Here is a 14,599-nt window from a genome sequence, read left to right on the forward strand (position 1 = left end):
AATGTACACTGTATATGTATTTGAGTTAATCAGAAAAAAGGAAAAAAATCAGCATATGTTGAAAAAACGTATATGATATATATCAAGTTTTTATGAAATAAAGATGCTACATGTACACCGTACGTATATTTATACATGTATGTGTTAATCAGAAAAAATGAAGAGAAAAAATCCTTGCATTGATAATTTACATGTGATTTTTTTGGCCCACACATAACAAAGGGTTTCACTACCATCCGTCAAAGTCTGTCTCCATGTTAGAAACCCTTGTATACAACAGAGGGACTGTCTCCCTCAGAGGGTGGGCGTATATAAATATATATATATATATATATACATACATAATAGATATAATCATAAATACATATTCAAAGCATAAATGCATATTCATAGTAAAAATGCAAAATTTTGAAAAAGTTTCTTTTCTTTCATTTGATGTAAAAAAAGATAGAACTGAACAACATGATAAAGCATTCTCTTTAATATACATTCTTAAAAGAGTTTAAATGAGTTAAATTGGACGAGATGTAAGGCATGTTGTACATGGCTTTGCGTAGATCATCGCTATTTGTGAATAAATATGTCGCTTGATAGTCCTCGAGAAAACAAAACAATTATTAGGTTAGTTACTTTTTCACTACGGAAATATATTGGGTTGATCAATCTCATAGAAGGCTCGGCTTCTCCTCGCCATCTATGAGATTGATCAACCCAATATATATATATATATATATATATATATATATATATATATATATATATATATATATATATATATATATATATATATATATATATATATATATATATATATAATGTTAACAAGAATAATATTTGCAAAAACCTGCATATTTTGAGGCACCTTTGAAGAACATTTAATCACGAAAGTGACATGATCCTCCAGAAAAAAATCCCATCACAGCACATAGCCATCTATCTTTGTCTCCCACATAAATTATGTACATGTAGTTGAAATTGAAATGTGAAGAAAAAAGTCGGACGAGTTGATGAGGATATACCGGTAAATTCGAACTTTTGTGTTGATTTAAAACATGTGTAAAATCAAAATTACTTCAAGGCCTGTTGAGGATAAGCGTCTACCATTAAGTGTGAACATTTGTATTTTTGTGAGTTTTACAGTTTGATCAGGTTAAGGAAAAAATCATTAACATATTACTTCTAGAAATTATAAATGTTTAATGCCTGTGTATTTTTTAGAAATATACACACATAGCTGAACCAAATTTCAAAACAAAATGTTGGGGTCTATATGCTTCATTTAGCGCTACGGTGTATTTTATATGACCTTTCTGTACTGGAAGGGCAGATTTCACATAAATCGCTTTCCCCTCTACTCTATATTTTATTATCGGAATGAACCATGGCATCAAATACAAATTAATAGTTTTTAAAATAAATAAAATTAAAATTATCATAAAGAAAAATGTTACAATTTCTTCACCTAATTGATATTTAATTTGACCTTTCTGCACTGATAAAACGCTATTTTTATCCATTACCAATTTAACATGTAATGAAATTATTTAAAAGTCTCAAATTTTTTCTCAAATTATGATAAACATGTCCGAAAAGTCTTTAAATTTCAGAAAATAAAACAAAAGTATGGGTCTATTATGTAAAATTTGAGATATAGCTGATTGAAATAAGCTGATTTTAGGCAAAAAATTGAGATTCATTTTTCCTTGACTTTTATGTAATATAAGTTAAATTTGCCAATACGTGTCGATAGCAATCAGGCTTGGGGTAATGCTAAATGTAATGGTAATGCATTGCAATGCATTACATGTTTTCAAAGTAATGCTAGTAATGTGTAATGCCACAAAATTAGCATTACAAGTAATGGTAGGTAATTAATTACTTTCCAAAATCTAATGTAATGCTGGCATTACATGGCATTACTTTGCATTACTATGCTTATTTATGCATGTTCACTTTTAAAAATGTGATGAAAAAATGAATATTTGAAATTGAATTTGAATTTGATTAAATTTATTTATAAAGAGGATAGAAATAATTCTTGAGATAAATATGTTTTAATGGATTTAGAAAAGATTTTTTAAAAATTCATATTCGAATTGTTAATATTACAAAATTTAACAGCACAATTTCATAACATTTTTAAGAGTTTTTAATCATTTAAACAATTTACTCCAATTAATTTGCACTTCAATAAGAAATGTGTCAACAACACACTATGCCCCCAGGATAATCTAAGTATCAAAACAATCTATTGTTATAAGAAGTGCTAAACACCCCAATTCCCTTCCCTTCGCTATGTCCCAATAGAATAGGAGACACATGCACCTTTAAAAGCAAAATGAATGCAATGTCCATCCATGATGAAAATAAATATCACTTCCAATATTATAACCCGAAGGGCACGGGCCGATACCATCCGAGGGCTGATACCAGGGCCGAGATCAAAACAACAGTGGGATGTTGTTTATATCATATATCTAAAATCAAAGACTTTTATTCAAATCTAAATTCCAAATAAGGAATATAGTTTATCATGAAGACGCGATAGATTTTTTTTCGGATTTACAAAACTCGTTCGTTTTTATTCTTTTTTATATGTGTTAAATTTATAAGTTGTCGGACTTTGTTGACAAACCAATGTCGTTTGAAATAGAGTAGAAGAGAGTCTATCGTCTGAAATAAAAGACAATCTTCTAGAATTGAAAATAATTGAGAGAAACTTCCATCCTTCGAAACGTCGTTATGAGTCAAATTCCTTCCCTGGGATTTCGTAAGTTTCCTGTCAGATTCCATTCATAAAAATCAATTACTGTTATAGCAAGTTGTTTGAGAACGTTCATAAGCGCGTCCATTACTTTAATCACTTAATTTTAACAGTTAAATCTCTGGTTTTCTAAGATTAAGTCTCGTTCCATCCTTCTCTATATCCTCCATAATTTAAATGTTGATTGCTAATAAATAAAGCGTGCCATTGTTCTGAATACACAACCGTTGTGTAGGTTACCCTCCCTTGCTTAGATACATTGAAGAATGAATGAGAAGAATTGTCTGTGGCCTATGCTCCACAAGGGAGTGAGAAAGGCTTAAGTCAAGTAAGTCAAGCTTAGATACATATCACTCTTTGGCGCTATTTTTGATATATTATTTTTCAATTTTCAGTATTAAATAAAAATATTCAGACGTGTAAGGTGATGCTTTGTATTATCTATTTGTTATTCTATCGTTATTTTACAAACTAGTCTTAATTTAAAGCAAAGATATTTAAGAATAAGCGATTTTAAATTTGAGGGCAATATACCCCCTTGACGACGGGCTGAGACAGAGAAATATCAGCCCCGAGTGCGATACAGCCCTAGCTTCCAGTTGCTGTCTCACCTAGTCCAAAATATGTGTATCAGGGCTGATACACTACTAGGTATATGATATATTCATTTATCGATGGAGGATTCCTGGATGACGTATCAGAGGTTAGTATCCAGGTTTCGAAAATAATATTGCTACATGTACATCTATCTATATTTAGTAAAAGGTACAGTCCGGTCATATTAAAACATGTCTAGACAAAATGATGGGAAATGTGCTATACCTCTTTGCTCTCTGCCAATTTTTGTAAAATGACGTATATGCTACGGAGGTTGTCAGACCTCAAAGGTTATCTAGGATCAATGCACTGGAAACCACAGGAAACCCTGCACCACAGGAAACCCTGCACCAAAGAACATTTCCAACATTTATTAACACTCCCTCCCCCTCCTCCAAGAAATTAAAAATGTTTTCAAATCTGTCAAGGTATTAAGCAGACGCAAGGACAGATATCAAATTTACATGAGCGATAAATTTATAAAAGATCTACCAGATTTAATCAAATACATTCATTGATTGTCCGAAGTTGAAAAATATTATCAATGCCCTCTTTTGAATGTAATATTGCAACGGTAGTTAAGATTTTGTTTTAAGTCTTAAACATTCAGCGAGTGTAAATCATCATTGTAAAAATATAGTGCAATGTAAAATATGAAAATCCAGCACTAAAGGATCTTAAAAACACATGATAACCATGTATTTATGCAATTATAATACTGGTATACATCTTTTAGTTGTGTCTTTCTGTTGCAAAAGCACTTAATTGGAAAGGCTGTGGATACATGCACATATGAAGTAATTAAAAATAAACAACATCAGTAAAAGTTTGCCAAGATGCAAAATTGTCAACTCATTTGATTAACTCCATGCATTTTAGGTGTTATTGAGTTTATAGATTGTGTGTGAAAATTATGCACATCTTTAAGCTCTTTGAGTGCTAGCTCTGTCCAAAATGCTGTGCGAGTCGCTAACATTTTGTTTTGTATTGATAGTTTTGTGTTGAGAGTCAAGTGATATTCCGAGTGATTGTCAAATTTTGGCCAAACCAATGGAACAGCGGCAGGTTTGTTTGGATCCCTACAAAAGAAATACATTTACATCACTTCATATTTAAAGAAAAAATAAATGTTCTGTGACAAAAGACATGTGATATACATTTCTCGCATTATCACCGGTGTGAGATCGGTTTGTCCAGTGTGAGACAGTAGTGTGAGATTTTTCTGTCTTACACTGTGTATTACTATGCCGCTTTAAAACGTTTTCTGCTGTACGGAAATCCAAATGATTGATTGAGATTATTCATTAAGTAATTGTTTTGCTTAGTTAATTACAATTTATCATATTTTTATTAATAAAACTGTCGTGTGCTCTCACTTGCACTGTTTGAAGCACGCCGAGGGATAAACCGAAAGTAATCTTTTAAATGCCATAAAAGGAAGTTGTCAGACATGGTTTTTTAAAGCAAAATAATGCGAGAAAAATAATCATGCCATATATATACTCGTGTGGGATAGTGAAATTTCACCTCGGGGCCAAGATTCACGGTCTAGGAAAAGGCAGTCTTGGCCCCGAGGTGGAGTTTCACTATTCTACACGAGTATATATTGAATGATTCTATTAGTAGCACCTACCCCGTCTTTGCAAAATTAGTCCAGTACGTCATGATTGTCTCTGCAAGGAAGACTTCCTCCGATGGAAGTGTGTTCTGGAAACTAGGTCCTGTTTGCATGCTGGAAGGAAACCCAAATACGTAAGCTAATTCATCACCATGAGCAGCCCCAGGAACCCATGGAATGGGTCGCCCAAAGGGAGATCGATGTGTGAAAAGATATTTGTATGTATGTCACTCCGGTGCCTGCAATTTAACTAGAGCCTGTGCAGAAACGTAGGCCGGAATGAAAAACTGGTAATCTGTGGTCATGTCTAGAAGTTTTTGACGATATGTGTCATTTGTCTCACTTGCTGACCAGTTTGTGTAAACAAATGACATGATATCAGCAAGAGAATCGAGAGTTATACCAAACCTATCCGTAAGCATTGAGTTAGTGACGTAATTGTTGACAACATCAATAGCAGGATACGAGGGTGTAACTTTACTTTGCACAAATGGAAGAAGAGAAAACAAAGTTATGAATCCACCATCGCCATCATTCACGCAAATCAATAGATCAAGGTCGACGAGAGCATCTCTCACATCAGCATACATAGTTTTAGGGTACAAATAATTGTCCGGAGGTAGCATCTTGATGAATTCGTTGTCTACGACGGGAGTCCATTCCGGACGGTATATTTCATCTTCTTGTGTACCAACTTGAGCGTTGGAAATCAGGTCTTCATAAGGTTTTGTTCTTAGGCATGACAGGAGCTCCGAGTTGGTCGCTATGGAACAGTTTAGTTTTAATCCGAGTAATTTTGCAAATCTTCCGACAGTAGCTTTTTCTCCGTATGCCCAGGGACATATAGCTGTGCCACTTTCAGAGATAATTCTGTGTACTAATCCTTTATTCGGCGGATACATGGCTTGATAAAGAGATCTTGCCCCACCTGCAGATTCTCCAAATAATGTTACCCGATGTGGATCTCCTCCAAAGGAAGCGATGTTATCATGGACCCACTGGATCACCATATGTTGGTCCCACAGTCCGTAGTTTCCTTTTGATGTGTCATCATCAGTCGCTAAAAATCCAATCGGACCCAGTCTGTAGTTGGCGGTCACTACCACAACGTTTCCAAATCCGAAGAGATTGCTAGCATCGAAAAAACTGGACGATCCCATGACAAATGCCCCTCCGTGGAACCACACCATGACTGGTAGATTACCAGTGGTGTGCGCTGTTGCAGGTGCGTATACGTTCAGGGATAAACAGTCCTCAGAAATGAACGGTGTTCCCGGGAAAAACTGTGTGTTTTGTGGACATGACGGTCCATATTGGTCAGCAGAAAATGGAGTTGAAAACCGAGCTTTTTTGACTGGTTTTGAAAAGCGAAGGCTTCCCACGGGTGATTCCGCGTACGGAACCCCAAGAAATGTATTTATGCGGTTTGTTGTTGAATTAAACGTGGAAGTTTTTACTAATCCAATGATAGTTCCAGCAGCTGAATGCACAGACATATACTGACTTTGGCACAAAACACTATGGAATAACTGGGTTATTATAGCAGTTGTGAAGGACAGTCTATAGCTACTGACCAGTACTGTCGCAAATGACCACATTCGGCTATAGTGGACACGTTATCTTAGATACTTAAGATAAGATTAAATTCCAGATCTCTGCTGATAGCGTATCTATATCTATTCATGTTAAACTTATATCTTTAAAATAGGAATTTTTTAGGTTATCAAATGAAGTTAACCAGTAAAGTAATTTTTGTAAAACATAAAGCACGCAAATCAATCTTATTAACTATTACGTAGGTCGTGGAGGTTTGATAAAAAAAAAAGAAGAAGAAAGAATAATGCATGCATTCGTAATTATTGATTCTTCAATGTATATAATCATATTATACGGCTTACAATATCATTCACTTCACTATCCCTCAAACGGTTACACTCCCAGTATACACAAGAAACTAACACGGTTATGTATACATGTGTATCAGTAGAGCAACGATCATTAGTTATCTTTGGACTGTAGCCCCAACCCCGATTCGCCCAAAATATTATAGCAAAGAACATAATGAGTAAATTATTTTGTTATTACTACATGATTTGTAATAAAATGAGATAAAAATACATTAATCTGTATGTACATGTTCAGATTGTGGTCCCGTTTTTTAATTTACAAAACTGGGAGTGTAACCGTTTGAGGGATAGTGAAGTGAATGATATTGTAAGCCGTATGGTATGATTATATACATTGAAGAATCAATAATTACGAATGCATGCATTATTCTTTCTTCTTCTTTTTTTTTTATCAAACCTCCACGACCTACGATTGATTATAGTCAGTGTGGTTGATTAATATAAAAATTGTCGGGAAAATATTTTACGTTCCTAAGTTCAAAGACAACCGATCTGCATAGAATATTGCGTTCATTTTTGACTCAGAAAATTTTTACTTATGAAATAAATTAAAACCGAAAAAAGCACCATGTTCAGATGTCGAACATTTGGAATGTGAATGTCTTACGCTTACCGACTCGCTGCAGTTTTCTCCATATTTTTATTGAATTTTTTTTAATTGAAAAATACATGTACTAGAACAGTTGAACGCAGGTGCAAGTACATTTATTAGTATTTTTTCTCTTGATATTGAATTGAAATTGAAAGTGGGGGGGGGGGGGCTGAACTAATCCTCTGAAATCTTGACAAGGAAGGAGGAAAAAAAACCTAATTCCCAAAATCATCAAAATCCTAATCAGTGTCGAGGGGGGGGGGGGGGGGGTATTATACCGGTGACTCCAACATTTCAATATTTCCATCTTTTCCTTGTAAATTTCGCAAAAATTATCTTTCTTGGAAGAGAAAAAGTAGAAGGGGGGCTGAACCCTCTATGATGCTATGTTTTTAATGGACAAAAAAAAGAATAACCCTGGTTCAATGATTAACGTTGTAAAGTGATTCAAATCATGTCAATATTCTTGGTTATAAGCCTGGACCGTCTCGTAAATAATAATGAATGATATTTTCCCCTACAAAATAAGTTTTGTTTTTCTGTATATTTTATAAGCTTCTCGAAGATACGTAGTAACACAAATGTTTCAATGTTTACGGTTATGAATGGACTATACACGTTTTATGAAGAGACGTAAGTCTGACCAATTAAAAACTGATGGCTTATTAATCAGAAATAGTTTATTTTATTAAAGTGCTTGTACATGATATATACATATATATAGGGATAAAATGGTATTATTCTTCAATTTCATATAGATACATAAAAAATACAAATATAAGAGTCAGAAACCATGATATGGCGACCTTGCTCTATCAATTGGAATAATTAAAGTGGACTGCAAGGTTTTAATAATACTTTTGGGTTAATAATTAGGTGTAAAGTCAAAGGCTATACATAGTATCTTAAGACATACTTAGGTAGATCGACTCGTTCATAACTATTCTTATCAGTCACCTAAAACACATGAGAGAGAGAGAGAGAGAGAGAGAGAGAGAGAGAGAGAGAGAGAGAGAGAGAGAGAGAGAGAGAGAGAGAGAGAGAGAGAGTTGTGTACAAGGTGTGTGCTTCACGGTCGTCTTCCTCCAATATATATAGGTAGGTAAGGTCTATTGTTTCTTAAGAGACAAAAAAACGTTCAATTCACACAGAATACACAAGAAACTAACACGTGTATGTATACACGTGTATCAGTAGAGCAACGATCACTAGTTACCATTGTTTACATGTATACGTGTCAGAAAACAAAGAGGTAAACGCCTTTAAATTCGAAAACAAGACAATCATTTAGAAGTTGTGTTAAACTTTCGAAAACGGTAAACCATAGCTAAAAAAAGTCAATGAAGTATTTTCAAAAACCTAATTGTAAATTTAATTAAAAAATAGAAGAAAAAATATTGGTAAAAGAAAATACCAGCAGGATTCGAACCCAAAAGGCCACTTTCATAAAGCCGACGCGAATCCACTGTGCCATGGGAGACTTCATAAAGTTAAGATATAAAGAATTATTTAACAAGAAATTTTCATATCTCATAACTTTCATACTAAAAATATATTTAAAAGTACATATTTGGTCATTTCTGGGTCATCTCTATGGAAGGGAATTACCGCCAAAATGCTATGTATCTTGCTTTTATTCTTATTCTGCTTATTTCTTTATTCTTCATTACATTTTCACATGTATGTCACTTTATTGTATTCATATCAGGGGCTCGTCACGAAGTTTTTCAACCTTTTATATATACCACCTCTATACTAGCCCCTGTGGGCCATTCGGCCAACTACTGCACTGTACATGTATGATATACCTCGGGGGTAACTTCATCACAGGAATTATTGCCTGCATTATGGCTGTACATAGTACATATATGTCATGAAGAAAGTTATCTATAATGTGTATCTTTTAGAGCCTGCATGCATAAATTAAAATCATATTTTAAAAAATCTTCTGTTTACCTACCCCGTCGCCATATTCAAATATTGATGGTTAGTTTCGTATTTGTGAAGGTGAAGGCTCCTCTCTGGGGAGCAGCAATTGTAGCGAACGCACTGCCGCCTGGCGTAATAATCCCCCATAAATTCATGGGATTTGTATTCGTCTTCATTGAAAGCGCTTCATGGTATGCGTAATCGAATTTACGTTTGTAATGGAGATGTGGTAAATAACCGGAATTAAAATACAAGACAGAAGTAAGAAGTTAAACGAATAGGAACGGAATAACGCAACATAGAATTAATCATAACAGAAAGAATAAAACAGAATCAAAGTGAAATATAATAAGCAAGGATATGAATACAATCAAAGTACTGAAAATACTGAAAGGCGGGCTTTAAGGTCACAAATTACACTTCAATGAAATGTTTAATTTGTAGAGGGTATCAAAACGGTTGTAAAAGAGACTTTTAACAATAATGTGTGCTTGGTGCAACACAAGGGAAATAAATATTAAGACACATTTTGTTCAAGTAGAGAACACACTTAACTACAGCTGTAGATCTTGGACTAATTATTCAACTTGACATATTGCATTTAATAATTGCCAAGAGAGGTAAGTTTTCCATATTATTACTTTTAACCTTGCAACACGGAGAAAAACTACAACAAAGGATTTTTTAAACAGTTTATTTACAAAATTATCTTCATAGTAATCGAACAGAAAAAATGCAAGTCAAAAAAATGGCAGAATCACATATATTGGAGTAAATCTGAAGAAATTCTTTTTTTTTTTTTTTTTTTTTACATTTTTTCTGTTAAATTCAAGCAAGTAGTTTCTTGTGGATGAAGAGGGCAAAATTACACTGTTTTCAAAGGCATGGTTAACATTCAAAATAAAAATGAATTTCTGTTTTACAATATGTTTTATTTGTGGATTTAGTAGAGATTAGTTTGTTCATGTAATAAGAGGACATAGTTGCCATTTTACAAACAAGTAGTTAGTTCAGGCAATTACATTATATTTGTTATTGGTTCATGTATGTAACCTTTATAACTTTGTATTGAAAAAACAAATAAAAAAATCTCTTGAACATGCAGTTAACCTTTAAAAATAAAAATTGAGTCATTTTACATGTATGGGACTTGGAAAACTAAATTCATGAATTTAAAGAAAAGTACAAATATAAAAATGTAAAGAAGTAGACAATGTTTTTATCATCAACTTGTTAGCTACATATCTACCAAAAACCCTCCCCCCCCCAAAAAAAAAAACGAACAAAGACAACAATATATATATATATACACATAATGACTAAGATCTCATCATTATCAATCCTGAGCATATGCACATAATGAGAGTGATCTAATTATTATCAATCCTGAGCATGTACACATAATGAGAGTTTTATCATTATCAATCCTGAGCATATGCACTTAATGAGAGTGATCTCATTATTATCAATCCTGAGCATGTACACATAATGAGAGTTTTATCATTATCAATCCTGAGCATATACAGATAATGAGAGTGATCTCATCATTATCAATCCTGAGCATATACACATAATGAGAGTGTTATCATTATCAATCCTGAGCATATACACATAATGAGTTTGGTCTCCTCATTATCAATACTGAGCAAAATTCATCTAGCACCATACAAAAGACATTGTATACTCAAAGAGCCAAGTCACTAAATTTTAGAATTTTTCACTAAAATGACATTAGAAAACCAAAACTAATGTTTGTCTTTCTTCAACATCTGAGCTATGTAGCTACTCAATGACCCCTTCCGCCCCCCCCCCCCCCCAAAAAAAAGACATAAAAAAAAATAAAACACATTCACAAGAAAAATTATATACAGATAATGACTGTGGTCTCATCATTAGCAATACTGATCAAAGTTCAGGTAGCACCATACAAAACACATTGTACAAAGAACTATATATGATAAGAGTTAAATTTGGCCCCCATAAATCGCCACTTTTTAAGTGTTTCGGGTACAATAAAATGTTAGCTAATTTTTTAAGAAGAGTTGATATAAAATACATTTTTCATCTATTTATTTGATTTATTTGCACTCATTGGCAGTATATGACGTCAGAAGTTACGCCATTTCAATAATTCAATCAAAATCAGCCAAAAATTGACATTTTTCTTATCTTTTTACGAATGGGAAATATAGAGCGCATGCTTGAACAAGGAAAATTTTTTTGTCACTTATTAGTCTTGGCTAGATACATCTCTGATTAAAATATTTTAATTGTTCAAGAATGCGCTCAATGTTTTCGGAAGGAAAAACTGCTTGAAAACAAGCTGTTTTATGCTAAAAATGCAAAAATGGCGGGAAAAGGTTGTCTTTACAATGTCATATTTCTAAATTGTGGGCACTTGAACCAAAATGAATATTATGTAAACACATCACATACATATCTGTACTAAGAAAACAAAGAATGATAGTAAAATAATGATGTTCATTTTAGGGGGCCATTTTAGGCCCTTATCATATATAGTCCTTTACCATCTAACAAAATTAAAAAAATTATTGAATTTTGTTACCAAAATTCCACAGTCATTAAACAAAAATCCAATAAAACCAAGATGAAAAGCATTTCAATACAAGGAAACATTAATGGCAGTTTCAATATCTCGAATCTAAGAAAGGGTTACTAAGTTATCCTTGTTGAATGTACAAAGAATGTCTAAATTCTAACAAATACATAATTATCATGAAAAGGCACATGCATTGTATTATTATGAAAAAACAATGCTTAGTTCGAAATATAAGGACTTAAATGTTGGTTTTTTTCCAAATGCACACCACATGTACAAATCTTACACAATCAGTTTAGGTTGGGCATTGAAAAGTTAATGTTTTAGCAATTGTTACAAGAATTTTAAGTGTTTCAATTAAATGAAATGAAAACTTCAACACAGATTAAAATAATATTCAATGTTTGGCACATTAATATTATGCAAAAATGATTTAAATAGAGAACATGTAAAAAAAAAATTGCATCATTAGAATAAAAATACAATGTAAATCATTGAAAGGGTGTTGACAATAATCTGAAAAAATGAGAAACAAGTTAAGGCTTGAAAATAGTGCCAAAACATTTCATCAAGACATGCAAAAGAAAATGTGTCTGAAAAACAAGTGAACACAAAGCAAAATACAAAACAGACCTCTTGTATAAACAAAACAGGATGGGGTGTTGTGATGATACAAGCAGCAACATGAAGTGTTGCAAATAGTATGGGAATGTATGGCACATTCTGAACACACAAAAAAATAAAATCCCATGTATATTCAAGAACCTAAAATTTCATGGCAATCAAATCACTGCCCTTAAATGTACACTGTACTACTAAAGTTGGGCTACAAAGGGAAAGGAGATACTTTTCAAGGTCTTTTTCTTCACACTCAGGAAAGGCATCCAAGAGGGACTTCACCGGTGCTGTCACAACTCTGTCATCTTTCAGCAACAGGGTGGCAGTGTTCTTGTCCTCAATGCACACAGATTCTATCTCCCATTTAACATTTTCTTCTGGGCACTCTGTTTTCTGTTTGAAAAATGAAATAATTTTTATTGAACTTTATTATTTACTACAGATTTAAAGATTTGTAGGACATCAGGCAACATTTATATAATGAAAAGTAACATTAATGTATAGAAAGAGAGGCAAACTTACAGTGATTGTTGTCCTGGACGTGGTAGATTAGGATACCTCATTTCCGAAGGTGTTTGTAATGCAGTCAGACACCTCCACGTAGTCACCTGGTCTGATGGTTTGATCAGCTAGATTTCTCCACAATGCTATCTTGCATTTTTTGGTGGAATCCTTCAAGGAGATGTTTTTCACCTTTACATTTTCTTCATTTTTGACTGTTACCAAACGTGTAGCTTCCTATGCTTTTAAGCATAATTGAATAATTATGTGAATGTATTTTATACATAATTGAATAATTATATCCTTTTATAAGAGTTTACATCTCAAGAAAATGCATCAAAATATGATACTTATTTACATGTAAGCTGTCAGTGCATAATTAACAAAGAAGTGTGGAATGTGTGCACATAAAGTAAAATGCTAATACTGTACATGAAATCCTAAGTATAATTTATAGGTTTGTCAGAAGTATGAAGCCTTTAAATTCGGAGTTAGGTTAGAAAATTAGGGATATTAAAGCAGGGTGCTTGAGTATGTGAAATATCTGATAATCTAACATTTCACATTTATGTTAGAACACATGCATATGGTTTAAGTATTGTAGTCCTTTTTAAAATGACAGCAATTTGTCACATTATATATGTACATCATGGGCAATGTTAGATGATAGTGTAAATACAGGTTATTATTAAGAAATGGATGCAACATTGAATATTCATGCATAAAACTCTGAACCATTACTAGGAAATAATACGAGAAGGTAAAGTTATGGAAAAAACACAGGTGTCTTTCTTACTACTGTTTGGATACAAACCTGAATGATTTTCCCACGGACGGACACTTTGGTTTTCGTGGGAGATGCCAAAGCTTCTTCCACAGTTTTCACATCAGCAGGGGGGGGGATGCAAAATAGCCATCCCTTCCTTCTCCAAATATGGTGGGAGGTTGAGGGTTTTTGGTGCAGGAAATATAACTGTCGCACTTGTGACAGCTATCCCATCTGGCTTGCGAATGATGTTTCTCAGAATAATGGTGGTGCCAGCTTTAAACCTGTGAAATTTTTTAGCATCATAAACCACACATTTGACCATTTTGGAACTGTCTGCAATAACAGTGTTCTTCAGCTCTCTCTTTTCCTTCTTGTCATTGATATAAGGTGTTGCTGGGTCACTACAAAGGACTTTCACAGTCAATTTCTTTGGATAGGGAGAGTGTCCCACAACTGCTTTCATTATTGTAGCAAGGTCTGTGTCAGAACTCTGTTGATGTTAAAAAAAAATGCAATATGCCAGTTTAAGTTATATGCAGAAACATCAATGAGTTAGCTTTGAATAATAATTATATATATATATATATATATATATATATATATATATATATATATATATATATATATATATATATATATATATATATATATATAAAGATTAAGTAAACACAAGTATTGACATATTTCTTTTTAAAAATGATTTGAATATATTACATGCAGTATTGAAAGTTGATTTTTTACCAT

General features: G+C 33.1%; 1 protein-coding gene across 1 annotated transcript; it reads right to left on the bottom strand.

The window, feature by feature from the left end:
- Nucleotides 1–3,704: 3,704 nt before the first annotated feature.
- LOC105346644 (neuroligin-2-like) lies at nucleotides 3,705–6,178 on the bottom strand. The gene is given in 2 exon segments (XM_066072202.1): nucleotides 3,705–4,440; nucleotides 4,995–6,178. Coding segments are annotated over 2 exon segments (1,407 nt in total). The 5' UTR covers nucleotides 6,170–6,178; the 3' UTR covers nucleotides 3,705–4,208.
- Nucleotides 6,179–14,599: the final 8,421 nt, after the last annotated feature.

This window comes from Magallana gigas, chromosome 9 (assembly GCF_963853765.1).
Source record: "Magallana gigas chromosome 9, xbMagGiga1.1, whole genome shotgun sequence".
In the NCBI taxonomy this organism is placed as follows: Eukaryota; Metazoa; Mollusca; class Bivalvia; order Ostreida; family Ostreidae; genus Magallana; species Magallana gigas.